This window comes from Triturus cristatus, chromosome 5_2 (genome assembly GCF_964204655.1).
Source record: "Triturus cristatus chromosome 5_2, aTriCri1.1, whole genome shotgun sequence".
NCBI lineage: Eukaryota > Metazoa > Chordata > Amphibia > Caudata > Salamandridae > Triturus > Triturus cristatus.
This window is the reverse complement of record NC_140588.1, coordinates 339,745,025-339,765,250: the sequence shown is the minus strand read 5'-3', so window position 1 is coordinate 339,765,250 and position 20,226 is coordinate 339,745,025. Positions and strand designations below refer to the sequence as shown.

General features: G+C 49.7%; 1 protein-coding gene across 2 annotated transcripts in view; it reads right to left on the bottom strand.

Moving 5' to 3' along the window:
- Window positions 1-19,960, bottom strand: part of LOC146822961 (serpin B6-like) — a 354,778-nt gene extending 334,818 nt beyond the window's left edge. Inside the window, exon 1 of one of the 2 annotated variants that reach the window (XM_085607130.1) lies at window positions 19,821-19,960. In XM_085607130.1, coding sequence (XP_085463256.1) covers window positions 19,821-19,852 — 32 coding nt within the window. In that variant the 5' untranslated portion in view covers window positions 19,853-19,960. Of the gene's footprint in view, window positions 1-19,816 lie in introns of both variants that reach the window. The other variant, XM_085607131.1, reaches the window with a different exon arrangement.
- Window positions 19,961-20,226: the final 266 nt, after the last annotated feature.

The following is a 20,226-nucleotide window of genomic DNA, read 5'->3' as shown; positions in this document are numbered from 1 at the left end:
ATTTGCATATGGCCATGTCTAAACTGGGGTGGCGTAGTGGGCAAAAGAACGATGGATTTAACCCAGATCTCTTGACTGGGGGAGAATGTCTGCATTGTCAGCATTCCGTCCATCATTTGTTTGTTGTAACGCTTTTCGCCCTAAGTGGGATGGGTATTCCCAGACGTGGGACCCGTGCTCACTACGCCACTGGAGTCAAGCTATCCTGGCTGATGACGGCTGATAGCCAGAAACCGGTCCTAGGATGCTTGATTCCGGTCCAGGGAAGACATGGCTTGGCAGTTCGGGCTGGACTGTTCCCATGAGGCACAGGGTCAAGACTGATTTGCATATGGCCATGTCTAAACTGGGGTGGCGTAGTGGGCAAAAGAACGATGGATTTAACCCAGATCTCTTGACTGGGGGAGAATGTCTGCATTGTCAGCATTCCGTCCATCATTTGTTTGTTGTAACGCTTTTCGCGCTAAGTGAGATGGGTATTCCCAGACGTGGGACCCATGCTCACTACGCCACTGGAGTCAAGCTATCCTGGCTGATGACGGCTGATAGCCAGAAACCGGTCCTAGGATGCTTGATTCCGCTCCAGGGAAGAAATGGCTTGGCAGTTCGGGCTGGACTGTTCCCATGAGGCACAGGGTCAAGACTGATTTGCATATGGCCATGTCTAAACTGGGGTGGCGTAGTGGGCAAAAGAACGATGGATTTAACCCAGATCTCTTGACTGGGGGAGAATGTCTGCATTGTCAGCATTCCGTCCATCATTTGTTTGTTGTAACGCTTTTCGCCCTAAGTGGGATGGGTATTCCCAGACGTGGGACCCGTGCTCACTACGCCACTGGAGTCAAGCTATCCTGGCTGATGACGGCTGATAGCCAGAAACCGGTCCTAGGATGCTTGATTCCGGTCCAGGGAAGACATGGCTTGGCAGTTCGGGCTGGACTGTTCCCATGAGGCACAGGGTCAAGACTGATTTGCATATGGCCATGTCTAAACTGGGGTGGCGTAGTGGGCAAAAGAACGATGGATTTAACCCAGATCTCTTGACTGGGGGAGAATGTCTGCATTGTCAGCATTCCGTCCATCATTTGTTTGTTGTAACTCTTTTCGCCCTAAGTGGGATGGGTATTCCCAGACGTGGGACCCGTGCTCACTACGCCACTGGAGTCAAGCTATCCTGGCTGATGACGGCTGATAGCCAGAAACCGGTCCTAGGATGCTTGATTCCGGTCCAGGGAAGACATGGCTTGGCAGTTCGGGCTGGACTGTTCCCATGAGGCACAGGGTCAAGACTGATTTGCATATGGCCATGTCTAAACTGGGGTGGCGTAGTGGGCAAAAGAACGATGGATTTAACCCAGATCTCTTGACTGGGGGAGAATGTCTGCATTGTCAGCATTCCGTCCATCATTTGTTTGTTGTAACGCTTTTCGCGCTAAGTGAGATGGGTATTCCCAGACGTGGGACCCATGCTCACTACGCCACTGGAGTCAAGCTATCCTGGCTGATGACGGCTGATAGCCAGAAACCGGTCCTAGGATGCTTGATTCCGCTCCAGGGAAGAAATGGCTTGGCAGTTCGGGCTGGACTGTTCCCATGAGGCACAGGGTCAAGACTGATTTGCATATGGCCATGTCTAAACTGGGGTGGCGTAGTGGGCAAAAGAACGATGGATTTAACCCAGATCTCTTGACTGGGGGAGAATGTCTGCATTGTCAGCATTCCGTCCATCATTTGTTTGTTGTAACGCTTTTCGCCCTAAGTGGGATGGGTATTCCCAGACGTGGGACCCGTGCTCACTACGCCACTGGAGTCAAGCTATCCTGGCTGATGACGGCTGATAGCCAGAAACCGGTCCTAGGATGCTTGATTCCGGTCCAGGGAAGACATGGCTTGGCAGTTCGGGCTGGACTGTTCCCATGAGGCACAGGGTCAAGACTGATTTGCATATGGCCATGTCTAAACTGGGGTGGCGTAGTGGGCAAAAGAACGATGGATTTAACCCAGATCTCTTGACTGGGGGAGAATGTCTGCATTGTCAGCATTCCGTCCATCATTTGTTTGTTGTAACTCTTTTCGCCCTAAGTGGGATGGGTATTCCCAGACGTGGGACCCGTGCTCACTACGCCACTGGAGTCAAGCTATCCTGGCTGATGACGGCTGATAGCCAGAAACCGATCCTAGGATGCTTGATTCCGGTCCAGGGAAGACATGGCTTGGCAGTTCGGGCTGGACTATCCCATGAGGCACAGGGTCAAGACTGATTTGCATATGGCCATGTCTAAACTGGGGTGGCGTAGTGGGCAAAAGAACGATGGATTTAACCCAGATCTCTTGACTGGGGGAGAATGTCTGCATTGTCAGCATTCCGTCCATCATTTGTTTGTTGTAACGCTTTTCGCCCTAAGTGGGATGGGTATTCCCAGACGTGGGACCCGTGCTCACTACGCCACTGGAGTCAAGCTATCCTGGCTGATGACGGCTGATAGCCAGAAACCGGTCCTAGGATGCTTGATTCCGGTCCAGGGAAGACATGGCTTGGCAGTTCGGGCTGGACTGTTCCCATGAGGCACAGGGTCAAGACTGATTTGCATATGGCCATGTCTAAACTGGGGTGGCGTAGTGGGCAAAAGAACGATGGATTTAACCCAGATCTCTTGACTGGGGGAGAATGTCTGCATTGTCAGCATTCCGTCCATCATTTGTTTGTTGTAACGCTTTTCGCCCTAAGTGGGATGGGTATTCCCAGACGTGGGACCCGTGCTCACTACGCCACTGGAGTCAAGCTATCCTAGCTGATGACGGCTGATAGCCAGAAACCGGTCCTAGGATGCTTGATTCCGGTCCAGGGAAGACATGGCTTGGCAGTTCGGGCTGGACTGTTCCCATGAGGCACAGGGTCAAGACTGATTTGCATATGGCCATGTCTAAACTGGGGTGGCGTAGTGGGCAAAAGAACGATGGATTTAACCCAGATCTCTTGACTGGGGGAGAATGTCTGCATTGTCAGCATTCCGTCCATCATTTGTTTGTTGTAACGCTTTTCGCCCTAAGTGGGATGGGTATTCCCAGACGTGGGACCCGTGCTCACTACGCCACTGGAGTCAAGCTATCCTGGCTGATGACGGCTGATAGCCAGAAACCGGTCCTAGGATGCTTGATTCCGGTCCAGGGAAGACATGGCTTGGCAGTTCGGGCTGGACTGTTCCCATGAGGCACAGGGTCAAGACTGATTTGCATATGGCCATGTCTAAACTGGGGTGGCGTAGTGGGCAAAAGAACGATGGATTTAACCCAGATCTCTTGACTGGGAGAGAATGTCTGCATTGTCAGCATTCCGTCCATCATTTGTTTGTTGTAACGCTTTTCGCCCTAAGTGGGATGGGTATTCCCAGACGTGGGACCCGTGCTCACTACGCCACTGGAGTCAAGCTATCCTGGCTGATGACGGCTGATAGCCAGAAACCGGTCCTAGGATGCTTGATTCCGGTCCAGGGAAGACATGGCTTGGCAGTTCGGGCTGGACTATCCCATGAGGCACAGGGTCAAGACTGATTTGCATATGGCCATGTCTAAACTGGGGTGGCGTAGTGGGCAAAAGAACGATGGATTTAACCCAGATCTCTTGACTGGGGGAGAATGTCTGCATTGTCAGCATTCCGTCCATCATTTGTTTGTTGTAACGCTTTTCGCCCTAAGTGGGATGGGTATTCCCAGACGTGGGACCCGTGCTCACTACGCCACTGGAGTCAAGCTATCCTGGCTGATGACGGCTGATAGCCAGAAACCGGTCCTAGGATGCTTGATTCCGGTCCAGGAAAGACATGGCTTGGCAGTTCGGGCTGGACTATCCCATGAGGCACAGGGTCAAGACTGATTTGCATATGGCCATGTCTAAACTGGGGTGGCGTAGTGGGCAAAAGAACGATGGATTTAACCCAGATCTCTTGACTGGTGGAGAATGTCTGCATTGTCAGCATTCCGTCCATCATTTGTTTGTTGTAACGCTTTTCGCCCTAAGTGGGATGGGTATTCCCAGACGTGGGACCCGTGCTCACTACGCCACTGGAGTCAAGCTATCCTGGCTGATGACGGCTGATAGCCAGAAACCGGTCCTAGGATGCTTGATTCCGGTCCAGGGAAGACATGGCTTGGCAGTTCGGGCTGGACTGTTCCCATGAGGCACAGGGTCAAGACTGATTTGCATATGGCCATGTCTAAACTGGGGTGGCGTAGTGGGCAAAAGAACGATGGATTTAACCCAGATCTCTTGACTGGGGGAGAATGTCTGCATTGTCAGCATTCCGTCCATCATTTGTTTGTTGTAACGCTTTTCGCCCTAAGTGGGATGGGTATTCCCAGACGTGGGACCCGTGCTCACTACGCCACTGGAGTCAAGCTATCCTGGCTGATGACGGCTGATAGCCAGAAACCGGTCCTAGGATGCTTGATTCCGGTCCAGGGAAGACATGGCTTGGCAGTTCGGGCTGGACTGTTCCCATGAGGCACAGGGTCAAGACTGATTTGCATATGGCCATGTCTAAACTGGTGTGGCGTAGTGGGCAAAAGAACGATGGATTTAACCCAGATCTCTTGACTGGGGGAGAATGTCTGCATTGTCAGCATTCCGTCCATCATTTGTTTGTTGTAACGCTTTTCGCCCTAAGTGGGATGGGTATTCCCAGACGTGGGACCCGTGCTCAGTACGCCACTGGAGTCAAGCTATCCTGGCTGATGACGGCTGATAGCCAGAAACCGGTCCTAGGATGCTTGATTCCGGTCCAGGGAAGACATGGCTTGGCAGTTCGGGCTGGACTGTTCCCATGAGGCACAGGGTCAAGACTGATTTGCATATGGCCATGTCTAAACTGGGGTGGCGTAGTGGGCAAAAGAACGATGGATTTAACCCAGATCTCTTGACTGGGGGAGAATGTCTGCATTGTCAGCATTCCGTCCATCATTTGTTTGTTGTAACGCTTTTCGCCCTAAGTGGGATGGGTATTTCCAGACGTGGGACCCGTGCTCACTATGCCACTGGAGTCAAGCTATCCTGGCTGATGACGGCTGATAGCCAGAAACCGGTCCTAGGATGCTTGATTCCGGTCCAGGGAAGACATGGCTTGGCAGTTCGGGCTGGACTGTTCCCATGAGGCACAGGGTCAAGACTGATTTGCATATGGCCATGTCTAAACTGGGGTGGCGTAGTGGGCAAAAGAACGATGGATTTAACCCAGATCTCTTGACTGGGGGAGAATGTCTGCATTGTCAGCATTCCGTCCATCATTTGTTTGTTGTAACGCTTTTCGCCCTAAGTGGGATGGGTATTCCGAGACGTGGGACCCGTGCTCACTACGCCACTGGAGTCAAGCTATCCTGGCTGATGACGGCTGATAGCCAGAAACCGGTCCTAGGATGCTTGATTCCGGTCCAGGGAAGACATGGCTTGGCAGTTCGGGCTGGACTGTTCCCATGAGGCACAGGGTCAAGACTGATTTGCATATGGCCATGTCTAAACTGGGGTGGCGTAGTGGGCAAAAGAACGATGGATTTAACCCAGATCTCTTGACTGGGGGAGAATGTCTGCATTGTCAGCATTCCGTCCATCATTTGTTTGTTGTAACGCTTTTCGCCCTAAGTGGGATGGGTATTCCCAGACGTGGGACCCGTGCTCACTACGCCACTGGAGTCAAGCTATCCTGGCTGATGACGGCTGATAGCCAGAAACCGGTCCTAGGATGCTTGATTCCGGTCCAGGGAAGACATGGCTTGGCAGTTCGGGCTGGACTGTTCCCATGAGGCACAGGGTCAAGACTGATTTGCATATGGCCATGTCTAAACTGGGGTGGCGTAGTGGGCAAAAGAACGATGGATTTAACCCAGATCTCTTGACTGGGGGAGAATGTCTGCATTGTCAGCATTCCGTCCATCATTTGTTTGTTGTAACGCTTTTCGCCCTAAGTGGGATGGGTATTCCCAGACGTGGGACCCGTGCTCACTACGCCACTGGAGTCAAGCTATCCTGGCTGATGACGGCTGATAGCCAGAAACCGGTCCTAGGATGCTTGATTCCGGTCCAGGGAAGACATGGCTTGGCAGTTCGGGCTGGACTGTTCCCATGAGGCACAGGGTCAAGACTGATTTGCATATGGCCATGTCTAAACTGGGGTGGCGTAGTGGGCAAAAGAACGATGGATTTAACCCAGATCTCTTGACTGGGGGAGAATGTCTGCATTGTCAGCATTCCGTCCATCATTTGTTTGTTGTAACGCTTTTCGCGCTAAGTGAGATGGGTATTCCCAGACGTGGGACCCATGCTCACTACGCCACTGGAGTCAAGCTATCCTGGCTGATGACGGCTGATAGCCAGAAACCGGTCCTAGGATGCTTGATTCCGCTCCAGGGAAGAAATGGCTTGGCAGTTCGGGCTGGACTGTTCCCATGAGGCACAGGGTCAAGACTGATTTGCATATGGCCATGTCTAAACTGGGGTGGCGTAGTGGGCAAAAGAACGATGGATTTAACCCAGATCTCTTGACTGGGGGAGAATGTCTGCATTGTCAGCATTCCGTCCATCATTTGTTTGTTGTAACGCTTTTCGCCCTAAGTGGGATGGGTATTCCCAGACGTGGGACCCGTGCTCACTACGCCACTGGAGTCAAGCTATCCTGGCTGATGACGGCTGATAGCCAGAAACCGGTCCTAGGATGCTTGATTCCGGTCCAGGGAAGACATGGCTTGGCAGTTCGGGCTGGACTGTTCCCATGAGGCACAGGGTCAAGACTGATTTGCATATGGCCATGTCTAAACTGGGGTGGCGTAGTGGGCAAAAGAACGATGGATTTAACCCAGATCTCTTGACTGGGGGAGAATGTCTGCATTGTCAGCATTCCGTCCATCATTTGTTTGTTGTAACTCTTTTCGCCCTAAGTGGGATGGGTATTCCCAGACGTGGGACCCGTGCTCACTACGCCACTGGAGTCAAGCTATCCTGGCTGATGACGGCTGATAGCCAGAAACCGATCCTAGGATGCTTGATTCCGGTCCAGGGAAGACATGGCTTGGCAGTTCGGGCTGGACTATCCCATGAGGCACAGGGTCAAGACTGATTTGCATATGGCCATGTCTAAACTGGGGTGGCGTAGTGGGCAAAAGAACGATGGATTTAACCCAGATCTCTTGACTGGGGGAGAATGTCTGCATTGTCAGCATTCCGTCCATCATTTGTTTGTTGTAACGCTTTTCGCCCTAAGTGGGATGGGTATTCCCAGACGTGGGACCCGTGCTCACTACGCCACTGGAGTCAAGCTATCCTGGCTGATGACGGCTGATAGCCAGAAACCGGTCCTAGGATGCTTGATTCCGGTCCAGGGAAGACATGGCTTGGCAGTTCGGGCTGGACTGTTCCCATGAGGCACAGGGTCAAGACTGATTTGCATATGGCCATGTCTAAACTGGGGTGGCGTAGTGGGCAAAAGAACGATGGATTTAACCCAGATCTCTTGACTGGGGGAGAATGTCTGCATTGTCAGCATTCCGTCCATCATTTGTTTGTTGTAACGCTTTTCGCCCTAAGTGGGATGGGTATTCCCAGACGTGGGACCCGTGCTCACTACGCCACTGGAGTCAAGCTATCCTAGCTGATGACGGCTGATAGCCAGAAACCGGTCCTAGGATGCTTGATTCCGGTCCAGGGAAGACATGGCTTGGCAGTTCGGGCTGGACTGTTCCCATGAGGCACAGGGTCAAGACTGATTTGCATATGGCCATGTCTAAACTGGGGTGGCGTAGTGGGCAAAAGAACGATGGATTTAACCCAGATCTCTTGACTGGGGGAGAATGTCTGCATTGTCAGCATTCCGTCCATCATTTGTTTGTTGTAACGCTTTTCGCCCTAAGTGGGATGGGTATTCCCAGACGTGGGACCCGTGCTCACTACGCCACTGGAGTCAAGCTATCCTGGCTGATGACGGCTGATAGCCAGAAACCGGTCCTAGGATGCTTGATTCCGGTCCAGGGAAGACATGGCTTGGCAGTTCGGGCTGGACTGTTCCCATGAGGCACAGGGTCAAGACTGATTTGCATATGGCCATGTCTAAACTGGGGTGGCGTAGTGGGCAAAAGAACGATGGATTTAACCCAGATCTCTTGACTGGGGGAGAATGTCTGCATTGTCAGCATTCCGTCCATCATTTGTTTGTTGTAACGCTTTTCGCCCTAAGTGGGATGGGTATTCCCAGACGTGGGACCCGTGCTCACTACGCCACTGGAGTCAAGCTATCCTGGCTGATGACGGCTGATAGCCAGAAACCGGTCCTAGGATGCTTGATTCCGGTCCAGGGAAGACATGGCTTGGCAGTTCGGGCTGGACTATCCCATGAGGCACAGGGTCAAGACTGATTTGCATATGGCCATGTCTAAACTGGGGTGGCGTAGTGGGCAAAAGAACGATGGATTTAACCCAGATCTCTTGACTGGGGGAGAATGTCTGCATTGTCAGCATTCCGTCCATCATTTGTTTGTTGTAACGCTTTTCGCCCTAAGTGGGATGGGTATTCCCAGACGTGGGACCCGTGCTCACTAAGCCACTGGAGTCAAGCTATCCTGGCTGATGACGGCTGATAGCCAGAAACCGGTCCTAGGATGCTTGATTCCGGTCCAGGAAAGACATGGCTTGGCAGTTCGGGCTGGACTATCCCATGAGGCACAGGGTCAAGACTGATTTGCATATGGCCATGTCTAAACTGGGGTGGCGTAGTGGGCAAAAGAACGATGGATTTAACCCAGATCTCTTGACTGGTGGAGAATGTCTGCATTGTCAGCATTCCGTCCATCATTTGTTTGTTGTAACGCTTTTCGCCCTAAGTGGGATGGGTATTCCCAGACGTGGGACCCGTGCTCACTACGCCACTGGAGTCAAGCTATCCTGGCTGATGACGGCTGATAGCCAGAAACCGGTCCTAGGATGCTTGATTCCGGTCCAGGGAAGACATGGCTTGGCAGTTCGGGCTGGACTGTTCCCATGAGGCACAGGGTCAAGACTGATTTGCATATGGCCATGTCTAAACTGGGGTGGCGTAGTGGGCAAAAGAACGATGGATTTAACCCAGATCTCTTGACTGGGGGAGAATGTCTGCATTGTCAGCATTCCGTCCATCATTTGTTTGTTGTAACGCTTTTCGCCCTAAGTGGGATGGGTATTCCCAGACGTGGGACCCGTGCTCACTACGCCACTGGAGTCAAGCTATCCTGGCTGATGACGGCTGATAGCCAGAAACCGGTCCTAGGATGCTTGATTCCGGTCCAGGGAAGACATGGCTTGGCAGTTCGGGCTGGACTGTTCCCATGAGGCACAGGGTCAAGACTGATTTGCATATGGCCATGTCTAAACTGGTGTGGCGTAGTGGGCAAAAGAACGATGGATTTAACCCAGATCTCTTGACTGGGGGAGAATGTCTGCATTGTCAGCATTCCGTCCATCATTTGTTTGTTGTAACGCTTTTCGCCCTAAGTGGGATGGGTATTCCCAGACGTGGGACCCGTGCTCACTACGCCACTGGAGTCAAGCTATCCTGGCTGATGACGGCTGATAGCCAGAAACCGGTCCTAGGATGCTTGATTCCGGTCCAGGGAAGACATGGCTTGGCAGTTCGGGCTGGACTGTTCCCATGAGGCACAGGGTCAAGACTGATTTGCATATGGCAATGTCTAAACTGGGGTGGCGTAGTGGGCAAAAGAACGATGGATTTAACCCAGATCTCTTGACTGGGGGAGAATGTCTGCATTGTCAGCATTCCGTCCATCATTTGTTTGTTGTAACGCTTTTCGCCCTAAGTGGGATGGGTATTCCCAGACGTGGGACCCGTGCTCACTACGCCACTGGAGTCAAGCTATCCTGGCTGATGACGGCTGATAGCCAGAAACCGGTCCTAGGATGCTTGATTCCGGTCCAGGGAAGACATGGCTTGGCAGTTCGGGCTGGACTGTTCCCATGAGGCACAGGGTCAAGACTGATTTGCATATGGCCATGTCTAAACTGGGGTGGCGTAGTGGGCAAAAGAACGATGGATTTAACCCAGATCTCTTGACTGGGGGAGAATGTCTGCATTGTCAGCATTCCGTCCATCATTTGTTTGTTGTAACGCTTTTCGCCCTAAGTGGGATGGGTATTCCCAGACGTGGGACCCGTGCTCACTACGCCACTGGAGTCAAGCTATCCTGGCTGATGACGGCTGATAGCCAGAAACCGGTCCTAGGATGCTTGATTCCGGTCCAGGGAAGACATGGCTTGGCAGTTCGGGCTGGACTGTTCCCATGAGGCACAGGGTCAAGACTGATTTGCATATGGCCATGTCTAAACTGGGGTGGCGTAGTGGGCAAAAGAACGATGGATTTAACCCAGATCTCTTGACTGGGGGAGAATGTCTGCATTGTCAGCATTCCGTCCATCATTTGTTTGTTGTAACGCTTTTCGCCCTAAGTGGGATGGGTATTCCCAGACGTGGGACCCGTGCTCACTACGCCACTGGAGTCAAGCTATCCTGGCTGATGACGGCTGATAGCCAGAAACCGGTCCTAGGATGCTTGATTCCGGTCCAGGGAAGACATGGCTTGGCAGTTCGGGCTGGACTGTTCCCATGAGGCACAGGGTCAAGACTGATTTGCATATGGCCATGTCCAAACTGGGGTGGCGTAGTGGGCAAAAGAACGATGGATTTAACCCAGATCTCTTGACCGGGGGAGAATGTCTGCATTGTCAGCATTCCGTCCATCATTTGTTTGTTGTAACGCTTTTCGCCCTAAGTGGGATGGGTATTCCCAGACGTGGGACCCGTGCTCACTACGCCACTGGAGTCAAGCTATCCTGGCTGATGACGGCTGATAGCCAGAAACCGGTCCTAGGATGCTTGATTCCGGTCCAGGGAAGACATGGCTTGGCAGTTCGGGCTGGACTGTTCCCATGAGGCACAGGGTCAAGACTGATTTGCATATGGCCATGACTAAACTGGGGTGGCGTAGTGGGCAAAAGAACGATGGATTTAACCCAGATCTCTTGACTGGGGGAGAATGTCTGCATTGTCAGCATTCCGTCCATCATTTGTTTGTTGTAACGCTTTTTGCCCTAAGTGGGATGGGTATTCCCAGACGTGGGACCCATGCTCACTACGCCACTGGAGTCAAGCTATCCTGGCTGATGACGGCTGATAGCCAGAAACCGGTCCTAGGATGCTTGATTCCGGTCCAGGGAAGACATGGCTTGGCAGTTCGGGCTGGACTGTTCCCATGAGGCACAGGGTCAAGACTGATTTGCATATGGCCATGTCTAAACTGGGGTGGCGTAGTGGGCAAAAGAACGATGGATTTAACCCAGATCTCTTGACTGGGGGAGAATGTCTGCATTGTCAGCATTCCGTCCATCATTTGTTTGTTGTAACGCTTTTCGCCCTAAGTGGGATGGGTATTCCCAGACGTGGGACCCGTGCTCACTACGCCACTGGAGTCAAGCTATCCTGGCTGATGACGGCTGATAGCCAGAAACCGGTCCTAGGATGCTTGATTCCGGTCCAGGGAAGACATGGCTTGGCAGTTCGGGCTGGACTATCCCATGAGGCACAGGGTCAAGACTGATTTGCATATGGCCATGTCTAAACTGGGGTGGCGTAGTGGGCAAAAGAACGATGGATTTAACCCAGATCTCTTGACTGGGGGAGAATGTCTGCATTGTCAGCATTCCGTCCATCATTTGTTTGTTGTAACGCTTTTCGCCCTAAGTGGGATGGGTATTCCCAGACGTGGGACCCGTCCTCACTACGCCACTGGAGTCAAGCTATCCTGGCTGATGACGGCTGATAGCCAGAAACCGGTCCTAGGATGCTTGATTCTGGTCCAGGAAAGACATGGCTTGGCAGTTCGGGCTGGACTATCCCATGAGGCACAGGGTCAAGACTGATTTGCATATGGCCATGTCTAAACTGGGGTGGCGTAGTGGGCAATAGAACGATGGATTTAACCCAGATCTCTTGACTGGGGGAGAATGTCTGCATTGTCAGCATTCCGTCCATCATTTGTTTGTTGTAACGCTTTTCGCCCTAAGTGGGATGGGTATTCCCAGACGTGGGACCCGTGCTCACTACGCCACTGGAGTCAAGCTATCCTGGCTGATGACGGCTGATAGCCAGAAACCGGTCCTAGGATGCTTGATTCCGGTCCAGGGAAGACATGGCTTGGCAGTTCGGGCTGGACTGTTCCCATGAGGCACAGGGTCAAGACTGATTTGCATATGGCCATGTCTAAACTGGGGTGGCGTAGTGGGCAAAAGAACGATGGATTTAACCCAGATCTCTTGACTGGGGGAGAATGTCTGCATTGTCAGCATTCCGTCCATCATTTGTTTGTTGTAACGCTTTTCGCCCTAAGTGGGATGGGTATTCCCAGACGTGGGACCCGTGCTCACTACGCCACTGGAGTCAAGCTATCCTGGCTGATGACGGCTGATAGCCAGAAACCGGTCATAGGATGCTTGATTCCGGTCCAGGGAAGACATGGCTTGGCAGTTCGGGCTGGACTGTTCCCATGAGGCACAAGGTCAAGACTGATTTGCATATGGCCATGTCTAAACTGGGGTGGCGTAGTGGGCAAAAGAACGATGGATTTAACCCAGATCTCTTGACTGGGGGAGAATGTCTGCATTGTCAGCATTCCGTCCATCATTTGTTTGTTGTAACGCTTTTCGCCCTAAGTGGGATGGGTATTCCCAGACGTGGGACCCGTCCTCACTACGCCACTGGAGTCAAGCTATCCTGGCTGATGACGGCTGATAGCCAGAAACCGGTCCTAGGATGCTTGATTCTGGTCCAGGAAAGACATGGCTTGGCAGTTCGGGCTGGACTATCCCATGAGGCACAGGGTCAAGACTGATTTGCATATGGCCATGTCTAAACTGGGGTGGCGTAGTGGGCAATAGAACGATGGATTTAACCCAGATCTCTTGACTGGGGGAGAATGTCTGCATTGTCAGCATTCCGTCCATCATTTGTTTGTTGTAACGCTTTTCGCCCTAAGTGGGATGGGTATTCCCAGACGTGGGACCCGTGCTCACTACGCCACTGGAGTCAAGCTATCCTGGCTGATGACGGCTGATAGCCAGAAACCGGTCCTAGGATGCTTGATTCCGGTCCAGGGAAGACATGGCTTGGCAGTTCGGGCTGGACTGTTCCCATGAGGCACAGGGTCAAGACTGATTTGCATATGGCCATGTCTAAACTGGGGTGGCGTAGTGGGCAAAAGAACGATGGATTTAACCCAGATCTCTTGACTGGGGGAGAATGTCTGCATTGTCAGCATTCCGTCCATCATTTGTTTGTTGTAACGCTTTTCGCCCTAAGTGGGATGGGTATTCCCAGACGTGGGACCCGTGCTCACTACGCCACTGGAGTCAAGCTATCCTGGCTGATGACGGCTGATAGCCAGAAACCGGTCCTAGGATGCTTGATTCCGGTCCAGGGAAGACATGGCTTGGCAGTTCGGGCTGGACTGTTCCCATGAGGCACAGGGTCAAGACTGATTTGCATATGGCCATGTCTAAACTGGGGTGGCGTAGTGGGCAAAAGAACGATGGATTTAACCCAGATCTCTTGACTGGGGGAGAATGTCTGCATTGTCAGCATTCCGTCCATCATTTGTTTGTTGTAACGCTTTTCGCCCTAAGTGGGATGGGTATTCCCAGACGTGGGACCCGTGCTCACTACGCCACTGGAGTCAAGCTATCCTGGCTGATGACGGCTGATAGCCAGAAACCGGTCATAGGATGCTTGATTCCGGTCCAGGGAAGACATGGCTTGGCAGTTCGGGCTGGACTGTTCCCATGAGGCACAAGGTCAAGACTGATTTGCATATGGCCATGTCTAAACTGGGGTGGCGTAGTGGGCAAAAGAAAAATGGATTTAACCCAGATCTCTTGACTGGGGGAGAATGTCTGCATTGTCAGCATTCCGTCCATCATTTGTTTGTTGTAACGCTTTTCGCCCTAAGTGGGATGGGTATTCCCAGACGTGGGACCCGTGCTCACTACGCCACTGGAGTCAAGCTATTCTGGCTGATGACGGCTGATAGCCAGAAACCGGTCCTAGGATGCTTGATTCCGGTCCAGGGAAGACATGGCTTGGCAGTTCGGGCTGGACTGTTCCCATGAGGCACAGGGTCAAGACTGATTTGCATATGGCCATGTCTAAACTGGGGTGGCGTAGTGGGCAAAAGAACGATGGATTTAACCCAGATCTCTTGACTGGGGGAGAATGTCTGCATTGTCAGCATTCCGTCAATCATTTGTTTGTTGTAACGCCCCCCTTTATTAAGATAGCCTATATTTGTTTTTAAATGTAGCATGCTTGCATATTTATTTATTGTAATGCATCACTGTGCTAATGAAGTACAAATGACGGAGTTATATTGCATTTGTAAATATTTGTATTCCCGCTACGAGTCAGTGGAATGTACTTGCGGATCGATTGGTGAGTGCTGGAGTTCATACAGCCTATTTTCAGCCCCAGATGCAGGGCTTTAAGTGTGCCGGGTTCTGCTGGTGCTCAGCACGGCCAGTTCTAACAAGCATTGGCATAGCCAATAGGTCTCGCGTTTAGGTCCTCATAAGTGTTTAGCCAGAGCTATTGGCTTTGGCAATGTTTTTAAGGTTTGTTGTAGAGCAGTGTGGCTGCTGTGCAGCATGTTAAAAAGTGCTATAAGTATTTTTGTTACAGTAGATATAACACAGAAGACATTATGTACAACTAAATGACCCTATTAAAAAAATAATGAACATTAAAAATGTCATTTTTTTTCTTGTTATTCTTTCCAATGCTGGCAATGTCTTCCTGCCTTTTCTAATGCTTGTTATAACTAAATTTTGTTATGTGGGGGACGAGGGGGGGGGAGTATAAACATTGGGAGGGTGGAGGTTGGGAAATAGTACCTAAATCACAACACGAGCAGCAGATGGACACTAGGGGAAAATCAACAGATGCCAGATTCCGAGGGCAGGCTGAGGTGGTGCGGAGTGATGCTGAAGTAGTGGTGTGCTGGTGCAGAGGTGATGCTGAATGATACTGAGGTAGTGTTGAGTGGTGGTGTGTTGGTGCGGAGATGATATGAAAAACAACAGGAGAGAGAGGGAGAGTCACTCTTGTTCCCCCTAGGGTATATACTCAAAAACAACAAAAGAGTAACTGTTTAATCTAAAAGGTAAGACTGCACAAGGAAAGACTTATTTCTTTAAAAGAACCCTTACTCACTAACCTGGTTGGTGACATGCTTCATCATTGGGTTCCCACCAGAGAGGCCGAATACCTCCCTGGTGTGCTACGACGCCTGAGTTACAGCGGAGCAGGTTTTGTTTTTTTTGGGGGGTGCAAGGATGTGAGTGTTGTGAGTAGTGTGAATTTTAAAAGGTGGCAGGTTTCTACCAAAAGTAAATTTTAATCGTGGCAAAACCGGCGACCGTTAAAAGGAGTGTGACAGACGTTAACTGGCTGGTTAGGTTGACCAGGACCATCCGATTTGGTAAAATGAGTGAAAACAAATGGTCAACATGTTTCAGATTATCTATGCATGTTCGCTAAGCATTCATCAGGACCGAGAAAGTTCCATGGCGGTATGCGCTCACTAAGGAGCACCCTAACCTATGGAACTGTGTGAATGGTAAAACTCACGGTTCTACATGAGTGGGATCCTGGGATTTCCTAGGCCACTAGACTCTGTAAGATAAATAAACATGACACACATAGAATATGCACAATACATTCAGTGGTCAATTCTTTCAGTGCTGTCAAAAAAGTGTTGGTGCGTAATAGCAAACCCGTGCTGAGTAAGGGGATGCATGACGTTACAACGCATACTTTTACAACGCATGCACTTACAACGCAATTTTTACAACGCAACATCCACTACAACGCATTCCATTACATCGCATGACACTACAACGCATTTTTATAAACTACCTTTACAACGCATTCCATTGCATCGCATACTACCTTTACAACGCATACCATTACAACGCATAATGTTAAATTGCATTTAAGGTAAGTATTGGATAGTATAGGGGTAAAAATTACTATTCTTACTCCAGCGGGTGCAATAGTAGGGTAAGTGTTGGATAGTATAGGGGTGAAAATTACTATTCTAACTCCAGGGGGTGCAACAGTAGGGTAAGTGTTGGATAGTATAGGGGTAAAAATTACTATTCTAACTCCAGGGGGTGCAACAGTAGGGTAAGTGTTGGATAGTATAGGGGTAAAAATTACTATTCTAACTCCAGGGGGTGCAACAGTAGGGTAAGTGTTGGATAGTATAGGGGTAAAAATTACTATTCTAACTCCAGGGGGTGCAACAGTAGGGTAAGTGTTGGATAGTGTAGGGGTTAAAAATTACTATTCTAACTCCAATGGTATGCATTGTAATGGTATGCGTTGTAATGGTATGCGTTGTAATACCTGCGTTGTAGTGACATGCGATGTAGTGTCTGCATTGTAATGGTATGCGTTGTAATGGTATGCGTTGTAGTGTCATGCGTTGTAAAGGATGTTGCGTTGTAATGCCTGCGTTGTAAGTGTAGTGCGATGTAATAGTTGCGTTGTAAAGGTTGTTTCCCGAGTAAGGAAAGTGTTTACACATTGTGACAACATTATTAACCTTATCTCTAGCATCTGTGTTCGTTCAATACAGCCACTCCATAAATAAACGTCATTCCTTTTTAACGGAGGGGTCAAAACTACAGAAGAAATCACTGTAGTATATTCAGCCCTCTTGACGAAGGCAATTGCGTGCATAATTAACGCGTAAAAATGTGTAATAGAATCATTCCTATTGATGCTCAGTGGCTCATGCTCCTCAAAAGTATGTACAAGCGTTAGAAAAGCGCTGAATGGGTGGGTAAAAGCGCACAAGTATATGTATGCATTCATAAACGGATGCTACTAGCATGGAAAACATGGCAGCTTACATAGGATTAGGACTCGTTTGGCGTCATGGGTCCGGGAGGGGGGATAGGTATGCTGACAGGATCTAAGATAAAAGGAGCCAGAATGAAAAGTCGAGAAATGGAGCATGAGTACAAAGGAACCTGTTGGACCCCCAGTAAGCTTACTTCTATGTTCACATACTCCCGCAAGGCACCTAGCGCTATCCTCCTCGGCCCGGATGTTGCCGTGTAGTGGCATTCACGAATAGAAATGCTTTGCGCTCACGTGACACCGGCGGAGCACGTGTGACGCGCTACGTCCGGGTAACGATCTGGTAACAACTAGACTGCGCGGAAGAAGAGATTGGACTGAACTTTATTAGTCAAACTCGGGAACAAAAATTGCAAAACCCAAAGTTTGTTCAATGAGAGCAGTCACAGTAAGCATATTTTTGGATGATTCTGTGTACTGTGATCGAGTGTTATTTAAGAAGAACTCAGTTTCATCAGGGGCTATACAAAGCGTCAAGAAGACGTATTATTGGTGGGCACAGTTCTATTGTCAATGTTCTTTTCGTTGTTAGTCGTATGACGGGAACAATTTGACAAAGGTACTGCCAACTTTGAAAAAGGGCTGGATTACAAATTGGGGTTTGGATTAGAATTCAATCGATACATCTTTTGGTGTAGGGATGTTAATGCAATAAATTCCAAAGGATCTGTATCTATAGTATAGAAGATGTACTGTCGACCTGGATGGCACTGTTCAGAAAGGAAATGGTCAATGGTCATTAGCCTTTAAGAACTGTACCCCAGGGGATATTATCATTCAGTCCTGTGCGGTGTGTGGACAAACGATAAATTCACCGCTGTTCTTTTTCAAAAAGCGTCTGGTGGTTATTTGAACGTACATAAGGCTGTTCGATAATCGTTCAACTCAGATCGTTCGTAGTGTGGTTGAACAGTAAGAAATGTTCTGTACGTTTTGTGGTGCTCCGTGCGACAGCGAATATTGCTCCGATGTTCACAAATCCGTTTGTTTTATTTTTCGTGCTGTCATTCCCACGTACCTGAGACCACAAGGACATGTGATCAGGTATATCACATTGACGGAGTTACAGTTCGTGTGGGACCTTTGCACCCATTGTTTTTCGGGTTCCAGAGATAGTTGTTTCGTAATGGAGGTTAAATGACAGACACTACATGACCCACAGAGGAAATGTCCCGTTACTGGGGGTAGGCTCCATACACTTTGGATCGTCCTGTCGGTATTCTTGTCTGACTTTCTGGGGCGTGTGTGCACGAGTGTGTCCTTAATGCTCCTTGCTCTTTTATAGGAGAACAAAGGCTTCTCCCAAATGTGGTTGTTACTCTCCAGAATTTTCCAATGTTTCTTGATAGATTTGCTGACAGCATTGGAAGCTGTGTTGTATGTGGTCACGCACGTCAGAGGTGGAGTCTCGGTAGGTCTTGCCGTATTTTCTTCTAGAAGTGTTTCCCTGTTTTGAGGTGCGGAGATGATGCCAAGTGATAATGTGGTGGTGTTGTTCTGGTGCTCAGGTAGTGTTGATTGGTGCTCAGTGATGCTGAGTTGGGGCTTCTTTAGTGCAAAGTTGATGCACTGGTGCAGAGGTGATGCTGCAGACATGGCGTTGCACTAATGATGATTTGTTGGTGCACTGATGAGGAGGTGGTGCTGTGTTGATGTTGAGATGGTGCTGTGCTTATATTGGGAGGGACTGGACCAACACAGACAATGTTGGCGGTAGGATAGCATCGTAGGATGAATAAATTACTATACCTGTAGCCATGGGGAATCAGTTTTAGATTATGTGCGCCTTACATTAGAAATATATGAAATTCAACAATCTAAAATAAAAGATGACCAAATCCCACACTTTGATTTTCAATGCACTTTCAACCCAGCAATTCAGATTCTTGTTGCTTTCGCTTGGTTCTAATTAGATGTGTGACCTCTTTTAAGATGCTTCACGGAAAGAATCCTTCCTCACCTCCCCTGGCCCCCCAGTGCCCTTTTTTTTGTGTCTTAAAATTAGAGACTGAAAACAAATTTTACTCAGCATTCGAAATTACTAAACAAAAACTCATATGTATAGCATCCCGGGCTAAATTGGCTAGTACAAAGTTAGCACAGAGTATGTTATTACAAGCGTTAAAATGAGAGACTGAACACAATGAACGACACAGAAAGCGAGTACGAAAGATGCAAACGGTGGAGGGAAGACATGCAGGCAGGTTGGCTGGGGAGGGGTGAAAGGCGAAGGAAATAGGACTAGAGAGATGGGTTGGAGAAATGAGAAAGGGTGAGGGGATAGATAGGGAAAACCCAGATAACATTTTAAAGTCAAGTGAAGGATTGAAAGAAAAGAGGGACAGAAGAGTAAACCGAAGGAAAGAAAAAATGAGAGTGAGAGAAAGGAGGGTGATTAATATAAAGATGAGAGGACAAAGTGTGAAGGGAGGGAGATATGGAGATAGAAACAGAGAATGACACTTGTGAGAAATATGCAGGGGTAAAAAACAGAAGGCGTGTAGGAGAAAGGAAATAGGCTGGGGCAGGAAACCAGGGGTTAAAGAGATACAAAAGAATACAAGGACAGAGGGTAACAGAATAGAAAGAAAATGAAGAAAAAACGGAGAGAGTGAGACACGTGAGGGACAAGTCGAGGAGGCGAACAAGGCTAGATTGGGAAGAGGTGGAGAAAGAGAGGCGGAAACTCTGCGCGCAGCAGCCAGCGGGGCGGGGCCTGTTAGCGTGAGAGAGGAGAGGCTGGTTAAGACAGAGCAAGAGGTGCGCTCAGGAGGAGGGAGCGAGCGGCATTGCAAAGACACCTCAACGAGAAGCAGCACCTGCCTGGGACACTCGCCGGACACCTGGGACCCCATGGCGCTGGACCCAGACCCGTCACTAAGTTTGTCCGCTTCTGTTCCGAGGTAAGTGGTGCGTCAGCTATCCCTCCGCGACGGTTTCCTGTACGACCGCCCGAAAATGATTTTTCCATTCCCAGCAGCGCTGACGGTTTTGCATGCTTCCGTTTTATTATCGACAGTGACAGGAAGAGGACTGTGGTTCACAAAGTAGTGTCGAGTAAAAACAAAACATTAGTGCCTGCCGATGCCAATTCGTGACTAAATAAAACAAGCATTGGCATAGCCAATAGGTCTCGCCTTTGGGACCTTATAAGAGTTTAGCGAGAGCTATTGGATTTGACAATGTGTTTAAGCTATGTTGTAGAGCAGTGTGGCTGCTGTGCAGCATG